Source organism: Rhinopithecus roxellana, chromosome 7, assembly GCF_007565055.1.
Source record: "Rhinopithecus roxellana isolate Shanxi Qingling chromosome 7, ASM756505v1, whole genome shotgun sequence".
Lineage (NCBI taxonomy): Eukaryota > Metazoa > Chordata > Mammalia > Primates > Cercopithecidae > Rhinopithecus > Rhinopithecus roxellana.
Genome location: NC_044555.1, coordinates 21,756,439 through 21,777,170, shown reverse-complemented (window position 1 = coordinate 21,777,170; position 20,732 = coordinate 21,756,439). Strand labels below are relative to the sequence as shown.

General features: G+C 45.3%; 1 protein-coding gene and 1 pseudogene across 2 annotated transcripts; one reads left to right on the top strand and one right to left on the bottom strand.

Moving 5' to 3' along the window:
* Window positions 1–1,011: 1,011 nt before the first annotated feature.
* GAGE10 (G antigen 10) lies at window positions 1,012–20,332 on the bottom strand. Its single transcript, XM_010362616.2, has 5 exons — window positions 20,226–20,332; window positions 19,015–19,103; window positions 18,418–18,541; window positions 3,659–3,784; window positions 1,012–1,128 (listed from the first exon to the last, which is right to left on the bottom strand). The coding sequence occupies exons 2-5, from the start codon at window positions 19,018–19,020 to the stop codon at window positions 1,106–1,108; spliced, it is 279 nt and encodes a 92-aa protein (XP_010360918.1). The 5' UTR covers window positions 19,021–19,103; window positions 20,226–20,332; the 3' UTR covers window positions 1,012–1,105.
* Window positions 4,022–5,749, top strand: LOC104661820 (annotated as a pseudogene). Its single transcript, XR_747896.2, has one exon. The product of XR_747896.2 is annotated as a 3-ketoacyl-CoA thiolase, mitochondrial pseudogene (transcript).
* Window positions 20,333–20,732: the final 400 nt, after the last annotated feature.

Genomic DNA, 20,732 nt, shown 5'->3' with positions numbered 1-20,732 from the left:
CAGATGAATGGGAAAAAATGCTGTGGTAATCGAAATAGATGCACTGTTTGATGAAACTCAACATAGATTCAAATGAATACGCTCAGCATATTTAGAACAGAATGGAATGACTTACTCTGAGGAAGTCCGTCTACAAAGAAAGGACAGTAAATATGACGGTGAAATGTTGAAAGTTTTCCGTTTCTCATCAGGGATAAGACAAGGATGTCCGCTACCACCATGGTAACAGGTGGGTCTGCGCAATGCCATAAAACCAGAAAAGGAAATAAAACTCTTTACAATGGCAGCAACAGGCCTGGCGCGGAGGCCCACGCCTGTAATCCCAGCACTGTGGGAGGCAAGGCGGATGCATCACTTGCACTCAGGAGTGCAAGAACAGCACGGGAAACATGGCAAAACCCCGTCTCTACAAACAATACAAAAGGACAAAGAAAAAAATATGGCAGAAACAAAATTGCTCTTATTGAAGGATGATATGTTGCTTTATGTTGAAGACTGAAAACGATCTAGAAGTAAACTTTTAGAATTCATAAGCATATTTCACAAGGCTGCTGGATAGAAAACCAATATATAAGAATTATGTCTCCGCCAGGCGCGGTGGCTCACGCCCGTAATCCCAGCACTTTGGGAGGCCGAGGCGGGTGAATCATGAGGTCAGGAATTCAAGAGCACCCTGGCCAAGATGGTGAAACCCCATCTCTACTAAAAATACAAAACTTAGCCCGACGTGCTGGTGGGCGCCTGTAATCCCAGCAACTCGGGAGGCTGAGGCACAGAATTGCTTGAATCCGGGAGGCGGGGGTTGCAGTGAGCAGAGATCGCGCCACTGCACTCCCCAGCCTGGGTGACACAGCGAGACTCTTGTCGCCAAAGAGAAACATGAAAAAAAGGAAAAAGAATGATGTCTTTACATTACCAGCTCAAACAGTTAGAATATAATATTTCAAAGAATGATACATGTCTCACAGCATCAAAAAGCTAGAAATAAAGTTCACAAAAGATGCGCAAGACTTCTTTGCAGAGGGCTGTAAAGCTTTATTGGGAGAATTGTAACGAACAAATTTCCAACATAGGAGCAGGCTGCATCATTTCAGCGTGTCTTCTTTTAACACTGTGATTGCTTTTCACCTGCAACAGAAACGTAACAATTGGGAACATGACTTAGCAATAGATTATTTAAATGACCCTAAAGGCATACAAAGCACACTACAGTTTGGCTTTTATTAAATGGACTAGAAACAGAACCCTAAGGGTGATCCTCTGTCTTACATCCAATTAAACCTCTCTATACACTTTGAGGACAGACCTGCAGAATTTAAAGGTAATTTCTTCCCTGAACATCCAGTGCTTCCTTTCAATTCAGACGCACTTACAACTCACAGTCAGCAATTTGGAAAACACATGTGTAAAACATACTTCCGTTGATTAGTCAGGAAGTACTAAAGTCATGGTCTTTCAACTTTAAATCTGATCAATCCATGTCTCTAAAGCTGAAACTTACATGTAACATTTGATATGGTGAGAGATGATTATATCACATATGTGTCGACAGTCTTATTAGAAATACTGGCTCATGGCCGAGCGCAGTGGCTCAAGCCTGTAATCCCAGCACTTTGGGAGGCCGAGACGGGCGGATCACGAGGTCAGGAGATCGAGACCATCGTGGCTAACACGGTGAAACCCCGCCTCTACTAAAAAAATACAAAAAACTAGCCGGGCGTGGTGGCGGGCGCCTGTAGTCCCAGCTACTCGGGAAGCTGAGGCAGGAGAATGGCGTGAACCCAGGAGGCGGAGCTTGCAGTGAGCTGAGATCCGGCCACTGCACTCCAGTCTGGGCGACAGAGCGAGACTCCATCTCAAAAAAAAAAAGAAAGAAATACTGGCTCATGAAGACTTACAGTGCGGCAGGAAGCATGCATAGCACAGGCATCTTACTCACACCCATGCTGAGCATCACTGACCTACATGCCACAGATGATAGGAACTAACCGGTCTCTCGCCAGTTGATAATTTCATCACTCAAGGTTTCCGTGAGGAAAGGTTTTAAAAGTAATTGTTCATTAAAAGCCAGATAATCCCAGCCTGGGCAACACAGTGAGACCTCATCTCGTCAAAAAAGAAACTTTAAAAATATTTAAAAAAAAAAAAAAAAAAAAAAAACCCTTAGCACGGTGGCTTGTGCATGTACTTTCAGCCACTCAGGAGGCTGACGTGGGAGGACTGCTTTAGCCAGGGAGCCAGAGGTTGCAGTGAGCTGAAATCACACCACTGTACTCCAGCCTGGGTGACAGACTGAGACTCTGTCTCAAACAAACAAACAAACAAAGAGGAGAGAGAATTCACAATTTGACAAGATATTAGCATAGGTATTCAGCTTTCCATACGGAAAAACTAGGATGAAGCAGAGTCACCGCTCACTTTCTTAGTAGCAATGAAATCTCAATTGAGAGATTTTCAGATGACTCAGGCCAGGGTTTCATGATTTGGGATCAACACATCATGCGAAGCAGATGATCTCTGTATCCCATGCATTCTATGCAACAGGATCAGAGTACGAAAGAACCAGAAGGGAAAATGGTTTTAAAATCTCTGACTTCAACTCACTATTTTCATAAGAACCAAAGACATGTTTAGAAGTGAAAGGACTCACTCAGAATCTCGCCAAGCCTATAAGAGCTGGTATGAGAACCCGCATCAGTGCTTTGGCATTTTTCACACCAAGTGATGGGTGTTACAAATGTGTTATGTATTTGTTAAAAGCAGATCTTTACAAAAGCATCTGAAAATTATGAGCTATTGGTTCAAGGATTTATACTCAAATCTTCATTCAACATGGCTCTGATTCAGCTTGTTTCTATATCTGACAGTCTATCAGTCGGATGCTGAGGCCTGAACTATGTTTCAAATAACCTTTATATATGAGCTTTCTTACTAAAGAGGCAGTATTGTTACCTCTCTCTTATTAAAAATATAATGTGGCCGCTGCGGTAGCTCAAACCTGTAATCCCAGCACTTTGGGAGGCCGAGACGGGCGGATCACGAGGTCAGGAGATCAAGACCATCCTGGCTAACACGGTGAAACCTCGTCACTACTAAAAAATACAAAAAACTAGCCGGGCAAGGTGGCAGGCTCCTGTAGTCCCAGCTACTCGGGAGGCTGAGGCAGGATAATGGCGTAAACCCGGGAGTCAGAGCTTGCAGTGAGGTGAGATCTGGCCACTGCACTCCAGCCTGGGCGACAGAGCGAGACTCCGTCTTAAAAAAATAAGTAAATAAAATTTTTAAAAATAAAAATATAATGTTGGTTTGGGCACGATGGCTCTCCCCTGTAATCCTGGCAATTTCAAAGTTCGAGGCAGGTGGATCACCTGAGGTCAAGAGTTCAGGAACTACCTGTGCAACATAATGAAACCCCGTCTCTACTAAAAATACAAAAATTAGCTGGGCGTGGTGGAGTATGTCTGTAAGCCTTGCTCTGCGAGAGTCTCTGGCAGGAGAATCACTTGAACCCTGGAGACGGAATTTCCAGTGAGCCGAGATGGCACCACTGCGCTCCAGCCTGGTCGGCAGAGTGAGACTACATCTAGAAAATATAATAATAATTATGATACTGTGGAAACAGACACCCTACAATTTGCATGCCTAATGGATTGCCTACCTTCTTCAGTCATTTTCACCTCCTCTGGATTTGGCAGGCCCATCTCCTGGACATCAAGATCATCTCCACGCTCACACCCAGTCTTCGGGTGAACCTGTTCCTGGCTATCAGATTCAGGCTCCGGCCCTTAAAAATAAAAAGTACAGCTCAGGCCTGGGCTCCTGCCAAGTGTTTAGGGTTCTGGCGGAGACAAAGGGGAACAGTCGTTGCCTGTCGGGGCTGGGATATGATGGGTGAGAGGTATCAAACCAAATTCTCTCGGCTTGGAAACGGAGAAAATCTGAAAACGAGGATGTAAGGAAAGAGTCCGCCCTCAAGACGCGTAGTCGTCTACCCAAGCCCCGAACCCCGGGCTCCCTCGGGCTAGGGTGAGGCGGGCAGCCACGCGTGGGGTAGGATCATCTTAAGCTGGGGCCCGGCCAGGCAGCCCCGGGAAGTAGTGAAAGGGCAGGGGCGTGGCTCCCGGGGCGCCACCCACGCTCTTGAAATCTGGGTGACTGCAAGTGGCCGCTCTGCGTGCCCCACACCAGAGACCCGCGCCGACGACGACCCAGCCGCCGCCATGGCTCTGCTCCGAGGTGTGTTTGTCGTTGCTGCTAAGCGAACGCCCTTTGGAGCTTATGGAGGTCTTCTGAAAGACTTCACTGCTACTGACTTGTCTGAATTTGCCGCCAAGGCTGCCTTGTCTGCTGGCAAAGTTTCACCTGAAACTGTTGACAGTATGATTATAGGCAATGTCACGCAGAATTCTTCAAATGCTATATATTTGGCAAGGCATGTGGGTTTGCCTGTGGGAGTCCCAAAGGAGACCCCAGCTCTCACGATTAATAGGCTCTGTGGTTCTGGTTTCCAGTCCATTGTGAATGGATGTCAGGAAATTTGTGTTAAAGATGCTGAAGTTGTTTTATGTGGAGGAACCGAAAGCATGAGCCAAGCTCCCTACTATGTCAGAAATGTGCGTTTTGGAACCAAGCTTGGATCAGATATCAAGCTGGAAGATTCTTTATGGGCGGGATTAACAGATCAGCATGTCCAGCTCCCCATGGCAACGACTGCAGAGAATCTTGCTGTAAAACACAAAATAAGCAGAGAAGAATGTGACAAATATGCCCTGCAGTCACAGCAGAGATGGAAAGCTGCTAATGATGCTGGCTACTTTAATGATGAAATGGCACCAATTGAAGTGAAGACAAAGAAAGGAAAACAGACAATGCAGGTAGACGAGCATGCTCGGCCCCAAACCACCCTGGAACAGTTACAGAAACTTCCTCCAGTATTCAAGAAAGATGGAACTGTCACTGCAGGGAATGCATCGGGGATAGCTGATGGTGCTAGAGCTGTTATCATAGCTAGTGAAGATGCTGTTAAGAAGCATAACTTCATACCACTGGCAAGAATTGTGGGCTACTTTGTATCTGGATGTGATCCCTCTATCATGGGTATTGGTCCTGTCCCTGCTATCAGTGGGGCACTGAAGAAAGCAGGACTGAGTCTTAAGGACATGGATTTGGTAGAGGTCAATGAAGCTTTTGCTCCCCAGTACTTGGCTGTTGAGAAGAATTTGGATCTTGACATAAGTAAAACCAATGTGAATGGAGGAGCCATTGCTTTGGGTCACCCACTGGGAGGATCTGGATCAAGAATTACTGCACACCTGGTTCATGAATTAAGGCGTCGAGGTGGAAAATATGCCGTTGGATCAGCTTGCATTGGAGGTGGCCAAGGTATTGCTGTCATCATTCAGAGCACAGCCTGAAGAGACCAGTGAGCTCACTGTGACCCACTCTTACTCTGCTTGGCCAGGCCACAGTAAAACAAGTGACCTTCAGAGCAGCTGCCATAACTGGCCATGCCTTGCCATTGAAACAGCGATTGCATTTCATCAAGCCATGGTGACACAAAAATACACTGATCATGAATAGGAACCCATGCTAGAAGTACATTCTCTCAGATTTGTACCAGTGAAATACGATTTCTGAACTAAAGAAGACATTAAAAGAAATTGTATTCTTGCCAAGTAACCACCACTTCTGCCTTAGGTAATATGATTATAAGGAAATCAAATAAATGTTGCCTTGACTTCAAAAAAAATAAAAAATAAAAAAATAAAAAGTACATATCAATTTAAGCAGTAAAACATAAAATATAAGTAAGAAAATAATATTCATGCTCTCAGTATTATTATATAAAAGCTTTAGCTAGTCTTATAATAAATGTGTTGATAAGAATCCCAGGAACATTATCTCAGGAGTCTGTTAGGAGAAAACAGGAAAACAGGGTTTTCCAAATCTTACCCTCTTCCTTTCTGAAGACTGCCATCAGACAATTTTGTTGCCTCCTTTGCACTTCTCTGTTATTCTACTTCTGATTGTCCTTATCTTATTAAATGACTCAAGGCTGAAATCCTGTTTCTCATAGCACTTACAATCCTAGCACTTAGACTCTTATATGGCATGAGTAGCCACCAATAAATGCTGAGTTGAAAAAAAGTCTTTATAAAATACATGAAAAAGCCCAAACTGCAAAACATTCTGCAAACCAACTGGTCTGTCCTCTTCAAAAATGTTCATATTATGAATGACAAAGAAAAATTAAGGCAACACTTCAGATTAAAGGAAACTAAAAACACCTGAAAAGCACATGCAAGATGTGATCCTGAACCGGACTCTGGATCAGAAAAAGAAATCCTATCAATAAAATTATCTGGGCCAGGCGTGGGGTCTCACTGCTGTGGAATAACTAAGGACTCAGAGAGACCGAGGGGTTGAGGAGGAATTATTTAATTATTTAGGTGCACCGACCCATTCTGATTAACATCCAAAGGACTGAGCCCGAACAAACAGTCAAGCTACCTTTTAAGCATTTCATGAGGTGGAGGGAGATCTGTGCAGGGGGAAGCGTATTACAGAAGTGAGAAACAAAGACAGTTATTCAATTAAGACATGCATTACATCATTTCTTACTTTTCAAGGAACAACATATTTTAAGACTTGAGATTATCTGTCTAATAACCTTGCTGCTGCACAGCTAGAGAAACAGAGTCTTCACAATGCCTGGCAAAGGGAGAGATAAGGCTCACTAGCCACAGAAGGAAAAACAGGCAGTTAATTTTAAAGGACTCCAACTCTTTCTTTTCCTCAGGGGGAACTGTGTTTTCTTACATACAACTGAGTTTTTGCTTACACATTGTTTAATTTCTTTTAATTCGTTTCATTTCACCCCTTTGGTGCTTTTTATAACAAAGGTGTTCATAGAAAGCACCACTATTTACCACCTCTTCACGGAGCTGAGCTTCTTCTTCTACTGGCAGCAGTTGATATTTGGTTAATGCCATCAACTGCACAGTAGTGTGTCAGGTTACTATTGCCTTTATGGTTGACTGAATACTCCCAATAAACGGGTAAAATGCAAGGGAAGATGAGGCAGATGCCAAGAATAAACAAAAACCCACCAATAAGAGTTTTGAATCTTCCAAAGGTTGAGCACCATCCTCCAAACAATGAATCCGGGGCCCATCCGGATCAAGTCTGAACCGGAACATGGGCCAACTTGCGCATTCTAGCTGTGATTTCCATGACAACTCAGCCATTATCATTGATTTCTAGGCAACAGTTGGTTAAATTAAATTTTCCACATACTCCTCCTTCTGAGGCTAAGAGGTAATCTAAAACCAATCTATTTTGATATATAGCATTTCTCATTTGTGTTGCTTGTATTGCCAATAAATCTAGTGCCCTTGACGCTTCATTGGTTATAATTTCAAGGACTGCCTGCAACCTTATGATGCAGTTGACCATATAGATTGGGGTGTGATATCCCCATGACCCATCTTATGCCCAGGTAGCTGGCCCATAATATTTAGTGATTCTTTCAGGAGGCCATTCATTATCCTTCCAGTCTCCTATGTCTACATCCTTTGTGACATTTGTGTCTAATTTTGTGATTATGCTTCTTCTAGTTCTTCTTTTATTTTCATCATAAGCTGGATACCCTGAGAGTTCCCCTTGCTTTAGAGGAATTAGTAAGAAGGATGGCTTGATTGTTCCTAATACACATGCCCCTGTCCATTTAGCCAGCAGTTGCCGATATGTCCATGCTCCACAGATCTAATATAGGCCAGAGGGTGCTTTCTAAGCATTTGGAGCCCCTAGAGATGCCAAGAGTGGCTTAGAATAGAGAACCGAGGCCGGGCGCGGTGGCTCAAGCCTGTAATCCCAGCACTTTGGGAGGCCGAGACGGGCGGATCACGAGGTCAGGAGATCGAGACCATCCTGGCTAACACGGTGAAACCCGTCTCTACTAAAAAATACAAAAACTAGCCGGGCGAGGTGGCTGGCGCCTGTAGTCCCAGCTACTCGGGAGACTGAGGCAGGAGAATGGCGTAAACCCGGGAGGCGGAGCTTGCAGTGAGCTGAGATCTGGCCACTGCACTCCAGCCTGGGCGACAGAGTGAGACTCCGTCTCCAAAAAAATAAAAAATAAATAAAAAGAATAGAGAACCGAGAGAAGGGCTTGGATCTGGTAAGTAGGAGTCATTCTGGGTGTTTCTCCAGAGTTTTGTCTTTAGTCTCATCATAATACTGTTGCCCTAGGCAGATTGTTTCTCCTACTCCCTCTCTGAAAGACTTTCTCCAATGGGCGATACAGTATTTTCCAATTATGGAGTTTTTTAACAACTAAACACTGGCTGAAGCTGTTGGTTCACTGGCAGGGTTAGGCGAAGTGAAGTTATCTTGTGGCATTAATTCCTTTGCCTCTCATGGCCACTGGTCCCCCATATTAGTTTCTCCACATACACAGCATGAGGAAATTCCTAAGCTGCCAGTTATGTTTTCAGCTGGTTGGGCAAATAAGTTTTTGGTTGATGGGGGAAGCGCAGGCACTGACTGATCAAAATGCTTATAGAATGACTTATGGACCTGAAATTGCAGGGTTGGACGCATTTGAGTCCTTCTAGTCTTTTTGACAATTAGTAGTGGACTCCAAGGCCTGCTCCTTGTCTATTTACCTGTAATAGTGCTGTCTGTCCTGTAGACCAGAAAGGTAGCTCTGGCTTTAAGATAGTAAAATTTAAAGGATTGCATGCCCTTGTCTTACAGTTTGGTTTGGTTGACATACTCCTTAGCAGAGCAGTCCTTCCTGAATGTAAGTGTTGGAGCTCTGTTAGCATAGACCACTGAATGTTACAGTCTAGGCATCTCATTTGTGGTTCTCCGTACAGATGTTTAGGGCTGCTCCTGCTAAGCCTCTCTTGTGTTAAACCATTGCAGACTGTTTCTGGTTGTATGTGTAGGTTCTTAACTTGGTTCCTGTACATTTATAGTAGGTACGGTACAGTAGAATTTTAGCTATGGTATTTTTTACCCAGGTAGTGTGTACACAATGTGGGTATCCTTCTAAAGATTTCTCCCCTTTTAGTATAGGCAGAAATGGTAACAACATCAGTGTATGTAATAGAAACATGCTTATATTACACATGGGCATGGCAAACCTTCCGCTGAGCATAGACATTTGCAGCATTTGCATTAATAACAACAGAACAATCAGTATTGACAGAATTATAACTAGGCTTATAAATTGTATTTACATTTACTTATCCAGAGATGGCCCTCTCAGCTTCGGCTGTGTGTAGACTAGTCAGCTTCCACGATGTGACTAGAGCAGAGCTTGTAGGATCCTCAAGCTTCAGCCGTGTGTTGACTGACCAGCCTCTGGTGCAGTCAGAGCAGGGCAGTCGTCCTTCTTACCGGTGGTTGGGTTTCGCCATAGGACCATTTGGGTGGGGCAATCTGGGTCTTGTTAGCTAATCCACTGGTCATCGTCGGGAGTCACGGCTGCCACTGGTTTCAGCCGGCTATAGTGAATCCAAGGTGTGACACCTGCAACTTTAACAGCAGTGGGAGTAGACATGATTACAATATGGGGCCCGTCCCATAATTGTTGGATTCCACCTTTTAACCCAGACAGAGTCCACTGGCTTATGTGGATGTACTGGGTCTGTTAGACTTATAGGTATCCTTTCCCTTACCCAGCTTTGCACCTCCTGCATTGCCACTCCTAAAGCCTGCATCTGTCTCCTAAGGGTTAACTCTCCTAACTCCTTTAAGTCCCCTCTAATTTGATTAATGATTGGGGGTGGCCTTCTGAACAATATTTCATAGGGTGAATACCCAGTTTGTTTTGTAGGTGTACACCTGACCTGGAGGAGGACCATGGGCAAGACCTGATCCCATCATAAGTGAGTTTCCTGGCAAAACTTTTTTAGTAGCTGTTTGAGTGCCCGCTTCATCCATTCCACCTTCCCTGAACTCTGGTCAGTAGGCTGTGTGCAGTTTCCATGTGATCTTTAAAAGTTGAGTCAGCTGTTATACTACTTCTGCCACAAATGCAGGATCATTGTCTGATCCTAGGGTTAAAGGCAACCCAAATCTTGGTATGATGTCTTTTAGTAGCACCTTTGTTACCTCTCGTGCCTTTTCAGCTCTGGTGGGGAAGGCCTCAACCTACCCTGAGAAGGTGCAAACAAACACTAGCATATACCGGTAACCTCCTGTTCAAGGTAACTCGGTAAAGTCTACAAGCAGGTTCTCTTTTTTTTTTTTTTTTTTTTTTTTTTGAGACGGAGTCTCGCTCTGTCGCCCAGGCTGGAGTGCAGTGGCCGGATCTCAGCTCACTGCAAGCTCCGCCTCCCGGGTTCACGCCATTCTCCTGCCTCAGCCTCCCACGTAGCTGGGACTACAGGCACCCGCCACATCGCCTGGCTAGTTTTTTTTTTTTTTTTTTTTTTTGTATTTTTTAGTAGAGACGGGGTTTCACCGTGTTAGCCAGGATGGACTCGATCTCCTGACCTCGTGATCCGCCCGTCTCGGCCTCCCAAAGTGCTGGGATTACAGGCTTGAGCCACCGCGCCCGGCCTACAAGCAGGTTCTCAAAAGGCACAGCTCCTGCTTCTTGAATTCCGGGGGGTCGAGTTGGTCCTTGTTTTGGATTATTCCGGGCACAGGATAGACATTGATCACAAACAGCATGGGTGATGGCAGAGAGCTGTGGCACATAGAAATGCCAACCTATCAAAGTCTCTAGTCGTCCTTCCAATGTGTGTTCCTTGATGGATCTGCTTCACAAACCTTGGGGCTTTTGTTTCTGGGATGGCTAGCCTCCCGTCAGAGAACAGCCACCATCCATTTTTAATATATTTTCCTGTTTCCTGACCAAACCAAGCTTTTTCACTTCTAGAGTAACTGGTTACCTCCAGTAAAGGGGGCTCTATAAGGAGAGGCATTGCTAGAGTTCTTTCTTCAGGTAAAGCCTTGCTCATTGCTGCCTGCCTAGCCTCTCGGTCTGCCTTTCTGTTGCCCTGTGCCTCATAGCTTTTCCCAATTTGGTGTCCTTTGCAATGAATGACAGCCACCTTCTCTGGAGCCCATATGGCTTCTAATAATCGTAAAATTTCCTCTTTATTTTGTATTTCTTTTCCTTCAGTAGTCAATAGTCCTCTCTCTTTGTACATTGCCCCATGGGCATGCAGGGTTGCAAAAGCATATCTTGAATCAGTATATATGTTTACTTTCTTCCCCTTGGCCAATAACAGTGCTCTGGTTAATGCTATTAATTCAGCCTTCTGAGCAGAAGTCCCAGAAGGTAAGGCTTGAGCCTCGACCACTGAGTACTGGGTCACTACTGCATATCCTGCATATTGCACCTCATCTGTTATGAAACTGCTACCATCAGTGAAGTAGTCAACATCTGGGCTCTCCAAGGGGGTATCTCTGAGATCTTCCCGGCTGGAGAACACTTCATTCACCATATTTATGCAACAGTGGGGAAGGTCCTGCCAGCAGTAAGGCAACCCACCATCCTTCCAACTGGGCTCCTCCATAGGCAGTAGGGTAGCTGGGTTCAAGGTATTCACAGACTCCAGTGTTATCTGGGGATTTTCACACAAAAGCCCTTGATACTTGAGCATTCTAGAGTTGGACAGCCAACGATGTCCTCTTTGCTCCATTAAGGTGAATGCAGCATGTGGCACCCAGACTATTATCTTCTGACCTAGGACTAGTTTGTTGGCATCTTCTATAAGGATTGCAGTAGTTGCCAGCACCCTGAGGCAGTGGGGCCAACCTAAGGCCACCAAGTCCAGTCTCTTGGATAAGTAAGCTACTGGCCGATGCCAAGAGCCCAACGACTGAGTTAAGACTCTATCATTCCCTTCCATTCATCCACATACAGAAAGAAGGGTTTTGTTTTGTTTTGTTTTTACATCTGGCAACCCTAGCGCTGGGGCTTGAATGAGAGCTTCTTTTATGTCTTTGAAGGCCTTTTCCTGTTCCTTTTCCTATACGAGGGGCTCTCTTTCTTTTCCTTTAGCAGCCTCATATAAGGGCCTTCCTATAAGGGAGAAGTTTGCAATCCAGATTCGGCAGAATCCCGCTGCACCCAGAAATTTCTTGACCTGCTACCTTGAAACTGAGGTGGGCAATGCACATACAGCCTCCTTGCATGCACTTCCAAGCCTGCGCTGGCCTTGGGATACCATGAATCCTAGATATCCAACCTCCCGAAAACAGACTTTTGCCTTGTCCTTGGACACTTTGTAAACTGGCCTGTATTCACCATTTGGCTTGCGCACAGGAAGCAGAGGAGTATTCCAGGAGGACTTGCATTTCAGTATAATCCTATGTTCATAGAGCTGATTTAAATGTTTTGTTATGCCATCAATTGCCTCTCTGGGTAGGGATACTGACAGACTCGTACCAGGGCAGCATGAGGGTTAAGCTCTACTACCACCGGGGGTCTGTTTGCAGCAAGTCCAGGGGGGTTGTCCTCAGCCTATACACCTGGTACCTTGAAAAGCACTCCCCACATATTGTGTAGGTCTGGTTCCGGTAGCCTTCTGGCACACAGTTCATAGAGCCACCATTCCTCAGCCTTTGTGACAGTCAGAGTCAATACCATTGCCTTAGACTTTCCAAACTCCAGTGTCATATTCCCTTTAAATGTAAAGGAAATTTGTGCCTGCAGTTTCTGGAGTAAGTCTCTTCCTAACAAGGGCACTCGACAATTTGGCATATATAGAAACTCATGCTGCACTTCTTGTCCCCTAATAACACATCTCCTGGATTTGCAGAAAAGTCTCTTTTCTTTGGCCCCTATAGCCCCTACGATAGTAGCACAGTTCTTTGTGGGGGAGCTAATTGGGTGAGGTACCACAGAGAAATCAGCACCAATATCGACCAAAAAATCCATTAATCGGCCCCCTGCTTCCATAGAGACCATAGGCTCTCCGGGGCCTGAAAGGATGGAGTCTAGTCTGTCTCATTCCTCTAAATTCTTGGCCCCCACTAAGCTGATCGGATCAGGATCTGCCTTGGAAGCACCACAACTGGCAACCAAACGCCGCTCTTGGGTGTTAGACCATTGAACATTCTCCTTCTTCTTTTGACATTTATCCTTCTAGTGTCCTTTCCTTTTGCACCGTGCACATTAATCTCTCTCTAGCCTCGGCTGGCTTTCAAACTCCTATCCAGACTAGCCTTTTCCATGACCGCGTTCATGCCCGTGTCCATGTCTCCTTGCAAAGCCAGCTTCTCCTCCTCTAAGGGCTGCTGCTAGTAAATTAGCCTTTCTTAAGCCCCCGATCAGCTTTCTTCTTTGCCTCCTGATCTCAGTTAATGTACACCTTGGTATCCACTTTAATAAACTGAGTAGCATTCACGCCGACGAAGCTTCTAACTTCTGCAATTGATGCCTAATATCTCCTTGGCCCTGCCTTACAAATGCTGTATTCATCATGTGCTGATTTTCAGCAGCATTAGGGTTAAACGGAGTGTACAACCAAAATGCTTCACAAAGTCTTTCTTAAAACTGGCTGGTGCTTTTATCTGCACCCTGGAGCACCTCTAAGACTTTTTATATTGGTTGCATTTTTCTTTTACCATCCTTTAGTCTTTGCAGAAGTGTTTCTTGGCACCTTTGTAGGTGTTGAAGCCAGACTGCCTCATCTAGGTCCTAGTAGGTGTCCTTTTGTCCTCGTAAGAGGCGTAAGCATAACTTGGGCATGGCCAGACCTGAGATGGCCTGCCTGACTTTTCTAGCCTTTCACTTTAACTTCCAGGAGCTCTGATTTCTGTGAGACTGGGAACCTGTATCTCTTTGAACTTAACTCCTTAGGGGCAGTTAGCCTTGGTAAAGGGGGGTACATTGGAATGTAGGGAGGAGGGGTCTCTATTACCTCCTATGGTTCTTGCAAAACCGGTTTTCTCTTTCCTCAGACTTTTCTTTTGTTTCCATAGCTGCCAGGGCAGCTGATTTTTACTTTCACTTTTGGCTTTTACTTTTCACTTTTTACTTTTGGAGTTACAAACCTCTGTGACTTTCCCTGTAACTCTGTAGCTGCCAGAGCAGCTGTTTTCTCCTGGCGTGAGCTGCGAGCATTCTACAATAAACTGCTAGGCAGGGCTGCATTCATTTAGTCATCAATCAATATAAAGACTAGGTCTGGGCCGGGTGCGGTGGCTCAAGCCTGTAATCCCAGCACTTTGGGAGGCCGAGACAGGCGGATCACGAGGTCAGGAGATCGAGACCATCCTGGCTAACACAGTGAAACCCCGTCTCTACTAAAAAATACAAAAAAAACTAGCTGGGCGAGGTGGCGGGCGCCTGTAGTCCCAGCTACTCCGGAGGCTGAGGCAGGAGAATAGCGTGAACCCGGGAGGCGGAGCTTGCAGTGAGCTGAGATCTGGCCACTGCACTCCAGCCTGGGCGACAGAGCAAGACTCCGTCTCAAAAAAAAAAAAAAAAAAAAAAAAGGTCTGAATGCCCTGGCTGTCCCCTGACCCCAGTCACCACCTTAAAACACATGGCCAATTTCTCTGTAGTGCCTTTGGCCAGCCATCCAACACTAAAAGAGGGCTATTCTAATTCACGGTATGTCCTTAACTTTTGAGCATCCAGTTTCATCCCATAATCACCTCTAAATCCTTTTTTAAATTTTTTTATCATGCACTCCAAAGGAGTTGGTTTCAACATTTTTCCTCCCATTTCCTCCCTTGTAGCACACTTTCACTCTCACTTTCACTCTTGGGTCCACCAGACTGGGTCCTATTACGAGAGTTTCAGAGGCTGCTTAGCCAGGAACGTGCCTTCCCCTTTCACAGCCTGCTGTGGCTGTGGAGCTGGTCCTATCAGCTGTGCACAACATCCTAGATCTGATTTCCCCGCACTTGCCTTGGAGTACACAGCCCACGCTAAGGGATCTGTGCTTCCCCACGTCACTCCCCACATTGGGCTCTCCCGAGACTGTCTCTTTCACACACTTTCACACATGTCCCCTGCCCCAGGACTCCTCATTGGATGAAACGGACCTCTCCCATGTCCCAGGTGAGCCTAGTTAGGCTCCCACATTCACACACATACACACCACTCCTACCCCAGGACTCCTCATTGGATGAAACGAGCCTCCCTCATGTCCTGGGTAGGTCCACACACACCCACACACTCCCAATTGGGGTGGCAAGCCACTCAAGAGTGGCTTGCCACCCTGCCAGCAAGCTCTTCCTTGCTGCACTTGCCGCTCTTTCGGCCCATTTTCTCCACCAGTGAACCACTTTCACTTTGTTAGGGGGACACGAGGTTCATCCAAATTGGAAGGCCACTCCTGCCACTCCCAGCTACTCTGGGTTAGATTAGTGGTTGGTCCCCGGGAGTTGATCAAGCTTCCCTTCATCCCTATGGGATGGGCTTTCCTGACTTGGGCCCTTTATCCTTACTGTGGTTCCTGAAGTGCTGGTATCATGCTGCAGCCCTGTCTCTGGTTCCATTGCGCTGCCACATAGGTCCTCGGGATGCAGGGAGAGCCAGTCTCCATCCAGGTGAAGCTCCCCCATGGTGTGCCTTGGATGCCAAGTCTCCCCCGGTCGTGGGGGTCTAGTCCCACAGGCAAAGAAGACAGTAAATCTGTCATCTCCAATCCTCGTCTGGGCCACCAGAAATGCTGTGGGATAATTAAAGAATCAGAGAGACCAAGGGGTTGAGGAGGAATTATTTAATTATTTAGATGCACCAACCTAGTCAGATTAACATCCAAAGGACTGAGGCCCAAACAAAGAGTTAAGCTATCTTTTAAGCATTTCATGGGGCAGGGGGAGATCTGTGCAGGGGGAAGCATATTACAGAAGTGAGAAACAAATACAGTTATTCAATTAAAACATGCATTACATCATTTCTTACCTTTCAAGGAACAACATGTTTTACGACTTGAGATTATCTATCTAGTGACCTTGTAGCCACACAGCTAGAGAAACAGTCTTCACAATGCCTGGGAAAGGGAGAGATAAGGCTCACTAGCCACAGAAGGAAAAACAGGCAGTTAATTTTAAACGGCTCCAGCTCTTTCTCTTCCTCAGGGGAAATTGGTTTTTTTTAACATACAACAGAGTTTTTGCTTACACATTCTTTAATTTCTTTTAATTCCTGTTCTATCACGCCTGTAATCCAAACATTTTGGGATGCCAAGGTGGGCAGATCAAGGGAGGTCAGAAGTTCAAGACTAGCCTGGACAATAAGGTGAACCCTCTCTCTACTAAAAATACAAAAAAAAAAAAAAAAGGAAACATTACTCAGGCGTGGTGGCCGGGCCATGTAGTTCCAGCTACATGGGAGCCTGAAGCATGAGAATCCCTTCACAACCTGGGAGGTGTAGCTTGCAGTGAGACAAGATCGCACTACTGCACTCCAACCTGGGGAACAGAGAGAGACTCAGTCTCAACAAAGGAAAAAAAAAAAAAGGAAGAAACAAATTGTCTGGAGAACTGGCAAAATTTGAGTATGCACTGTGTATTAAATGACTGCATTTTCTCATTGTTAAATTTCTGATTTTGATCTTTCTGCAGTGATAATCCAAGGAATGACTTTTTCTTTGTTCTGACAATATACACACACTCAACTATATAGGGTAAAGGGCCATAATATCTGAAACTTTATCTAAACAAGTCAGCATTAATAACAGTAAACATATATCCATATGTGTGTGTATGAGTGTGTGGGCAGCAGGGTAAGAGAGGGCGGGAAGAGATATGAAACCTATGAAGTAAAAGCTATTAACAATTGGTGAATCTAGGTGAAAAGTATATGAGTTCATTGTACTATTCTTGCAAATTTTCTATAAATGTTATGTCTTGAAAAGAGATACAGTAAAAATTTTAAAGAATATATGACAACTACACTGAACTTCAGGAAGACAGGTATTTTTTAATTGTGGTAAAATATATATATATCATAAAATTTACCATCTTAACTATCTTTAAGTAGTACAGTTCACTAAAGAGTTATGTTTGCAACATTACCAGCCACTAGGCACAAACTTTGAATCTGTGTTTTCCTATACCATGAAACCTTTAGTTACCTGTTTGCTTGTTTGTTCGTTTGTTTGTTTATTACTGATGAGATCTTGCTATGTTTCCCAGGCTGGACTCGAACTCCAGGGCTCAAGTGATCCTCTTACCTCAGCCTCCCAAGTAGCTGGGACTATGAGTGCACGGCATTCAGCCCAGCTTGAGGTATGAGTGCACGGCATTCAGCCCAGCTTGAGACCTTTCTCCTAAATGACAATCTGAGGATAAACCACAGGACATGCATAATGCTTATATTCAGCCATAGAGTACCAAGAGCAGTGTGCATCACCTAAGAAATCTGAAGTCTACCACATGGATAGGATTTCAGTTACAATTACAATGTCAATTTCTGAAGGACTGATTAGCTGAATGGCTTTGAGGACTATGGAAAATCTTACAGTCACAACACCCATTACCTACTGGGGTACAAAGAAACTTAACTTTGTTCAAACAAAGTTATATTTAGGTCCGAAGGTCCCAAATGTAATATTCCATAAATGAACCCCGTGAAGAACAAAGCACCAAATATAACACTGGTTGTGAATCACACAAAATATACTGTCCCGCACTGAGAATAAGGGAGTGGGTGGACAGCAATTAACGGGCATTGTTATCAGTCATACTCTAGAAACTTTTAACAATGAATCCCTGGAATAATCCATGACCTCAGTTACATAAACGTTTTGTTTGAAAATATTTTATCTAGGAGAAATTATTTCAATCTCAATGTTAATCTCAGGATAATTCCTTTCTTGGTTTTTCTAACCATAAAAGGATTTAATCACTTCCTAAAAGCCACTTAGAAAATCACTAAACCAGCTACCTGTATGGCAGTATCCTCGTTTATCCAGCTTTTATCAAACGTACCATATAAAAATATCAATCAAAGGAAACGGTGGCCAACATTCAGTGACTTGGTTTTTGGAGCTGCTCCTGCTCCTCTGAACTGGGTCTCTTCTTGGGCCAGTACTAAGCTACCTTACAGTAAAGCATTTGAATTTTAAGCATTTTCAGCAAAATCATTTCCTTCTTTATAGCAACATAAATGGTAGGAAGACACAAACCTTGGAGCAAAATAGAAGTTTTGTATTCACCAGTCAAGGATGCTTGGATAAAACACAATCCCCGCGCTTCCATTCTCTCATTCATAAAGTTGAGAAATTTTATCATAGTGAGGGATTTGCCTAAGCTAAGCTGCAACTACATAGCCTCCACGCTTTTCCAGTCAATTTCAGGCATTCTTTCCATTGTTTTCTGTTCTCCTGTTTCTGCTATGTGACAATGCATAACACACACACACACGCACACGCACACACAGACACACACAGACGCACGCACCAGCAGGCATTCTTCTTCCCTTTCCATCACCTTGACCTGCAGATGCTCCCTCATCTTCTCCCTCCTGAGCAGGTGCAGGATCCTGACATTGAGCTGCTGGTTCCCCTTCTTCAAGTTCTGGTGGTTCCACTTCTTCATCACTGAACTGCTCGGGCTGGGGAATATGTGTGGGTGTGTAAAAAAAAAAAAAAAAAAAGTTTTGTTATTGATACAAAATTTTACATATATACACAGAATACATAGCTGTTTCTGATCATAACTAAGCCTAAAGACATTTCTCCAACTCTATTCTCTATGCCCAAGAAGGTTACTCTACCCACAGGGAGGTTACTGTGAGAAAAGTGACGCACAAGGACTTTGGAAGCTATTATATTCTGTGTTGGAATACATGTGTACGATCTGTCATTAACAAACAAAGCATGAGAAAGAAGTCATGGGCAAAAGCTGAAGAACACGAGAGGAAAAACAAAAAATCCTCCAGAATCAATGTTTCCTTCATGAGACGCCACAATCATTTTTTATCAGCAGGAAAGACGTTTCTCGCCATTTCCATACTAATGCAACAACACTATCGCAAAAATTAATTTCTGATCATAGAAAACATCGAATTAACGTTTAAGCGCTCACCAGCATAGGCCCAATCCTTTCAGGAGGCTCTATATAGCGTCTTGGTCTATGCCGATAGGTAGATCTTCCTCGCCAACTGGTATTTCACACTGAAAACAGACAACCGTCATTGGGAACATGCGCTCCAGAGGGCTGCTATATTCGATCACTTCCATGGACCAATGTTAATTTGTCCTTTTAATTTTGAAAATACTCTCAAAATAAGTCCCAGAGTGAAGCATATGTGTGTACGTTTTCTGAGTGCCTACAAAGCCACTTATGCTAGCCAAGCTGGCAGAGCAATCATCTTAAGAAGTGTGACAAAAGGCAGAGGGCATTTTTTCTAAATTTCTTTTGGTCCCGCAGTCTCCCTGTGTTGCTCTGGCACAGTGCAGTGGCGCGATCACAGCTCACTGCAGCCTCGACTTTCCACTCAAGGGATCCTCCCGCCTCAGCGTCCCGTGTAACTGGGACTACAGGCGCAGGCCACAGCGCCCCACTGACAGAGGTCATTTCTGATGAGGTTTAGTTTCACAAGTGGACTCCACATGAAAACACTAGTGAATCATAATTCTCGTGATTGCTACTTTTGGCACACTCCCACTTACTAGAGCCATTCATCCCTCTCAAATCAAGTTTAGTTGGACCACACAGCCTCGCCCAGTCCTTCCCACTGTTTCCGGACCTTCCATGGCAGAGGTGAGACCTTGCGACGCTTCTCACTCGGAGGCTTCGCACTCCACAAAGCTTGGGGGCACTCACCAGCCCGCAGCCTTCCCAGGTGCCAGCTCCCTTCTTTACTGCCCTCCTCGCACCCGCCTGGGGCCTCATTCAGGGATCTGCCCTGTGTCGGGGGTTCCTGGCACCTCCTGACTTCCAGCCCTCTGACAGCACAACCAGCAATCGCCCCTTCTTCTCCTGAGCCCTTGACCTCCTCCCCTTCATGGCCCACCTTCCTCCCTGTCCTGGCCCCTTCACAACCACAAAGCTGATGGTGGCCTCGCAGCCTTTGAGAGAAGGAGGACAACCTCGAGGCCCTTCTCTTTCAGAGGTGAGGAACTCCCTCCCTTTCAGAAGACTCGAGGCCCTTCTCCCTCAGGAGCCACGAGGCCCTTCTCCCTCACAGGCCACAGACCATGAAGCAGGACCTGACAGACCCACTCGAAGCACATTGCCTGCTCTTCACCCTCACTCACACTTCAGCCCCCAGGATGACTGGCCTGCAGACCTACCAGATGAATCTCAGTAGAGGAAAAAGAGTCCGGACAGCAGGAACAAGACCACACACCCTCACAGCTCCCTAACGTTCTCCACCTGGGCAAAGCAGCGGAGCGGAAGATGCCCAGTGAACATGCGCACTGAGACGGGAGCCAAGGAGCATGGGCGGCCGTGGGCCGGGGAGGACTGCAGTTCCCAGCCCCGCAACCCAAACCCGGGATTCCCATCCCCACTGAGGATAATGGAATCCGACCTCCCTCTGCTATTTCCTATGCCTCTGGGACTCAAATACCTCAAGTAGTGCTCCCCTCAAAACTCACTCCATCTTCAACTAAACCCCCCTCCCCTCCAGGGCCCTCTTTTGCCCTGGCCCCACCATGAGGACAAGAACCACGGTGACTGCCTGGGAAGACAGGTAGACCACCTGCGAAAACAGAAATAGCAACCTACCCCAAAAAGAAATTGTTTAATATGTGAACAAGTCAGAGAAACAGACTGAAAGAAAAATGAATACAACCTCT

Bases quoted from the DNA above. Each gene is read 5' to 3' on its own strand.
- GAGE10 (XM_010362616.2), bottom strand. The intron at 3,785-18,417 runs GTGATGGAAAGG...TTTATTTTTAAG, and splicing joins GGGAGCATCTGCAGGTCAAG to GGCCGGAGCCTGAATCTGAT. The intron at 1,129-3,658 runs GTAGGCAATCCA...TTTCTGTTGCAG, and splicing joins GGTGAAAATGACTGAAGAAG to GTGAAAAGCAATCACAGTGT.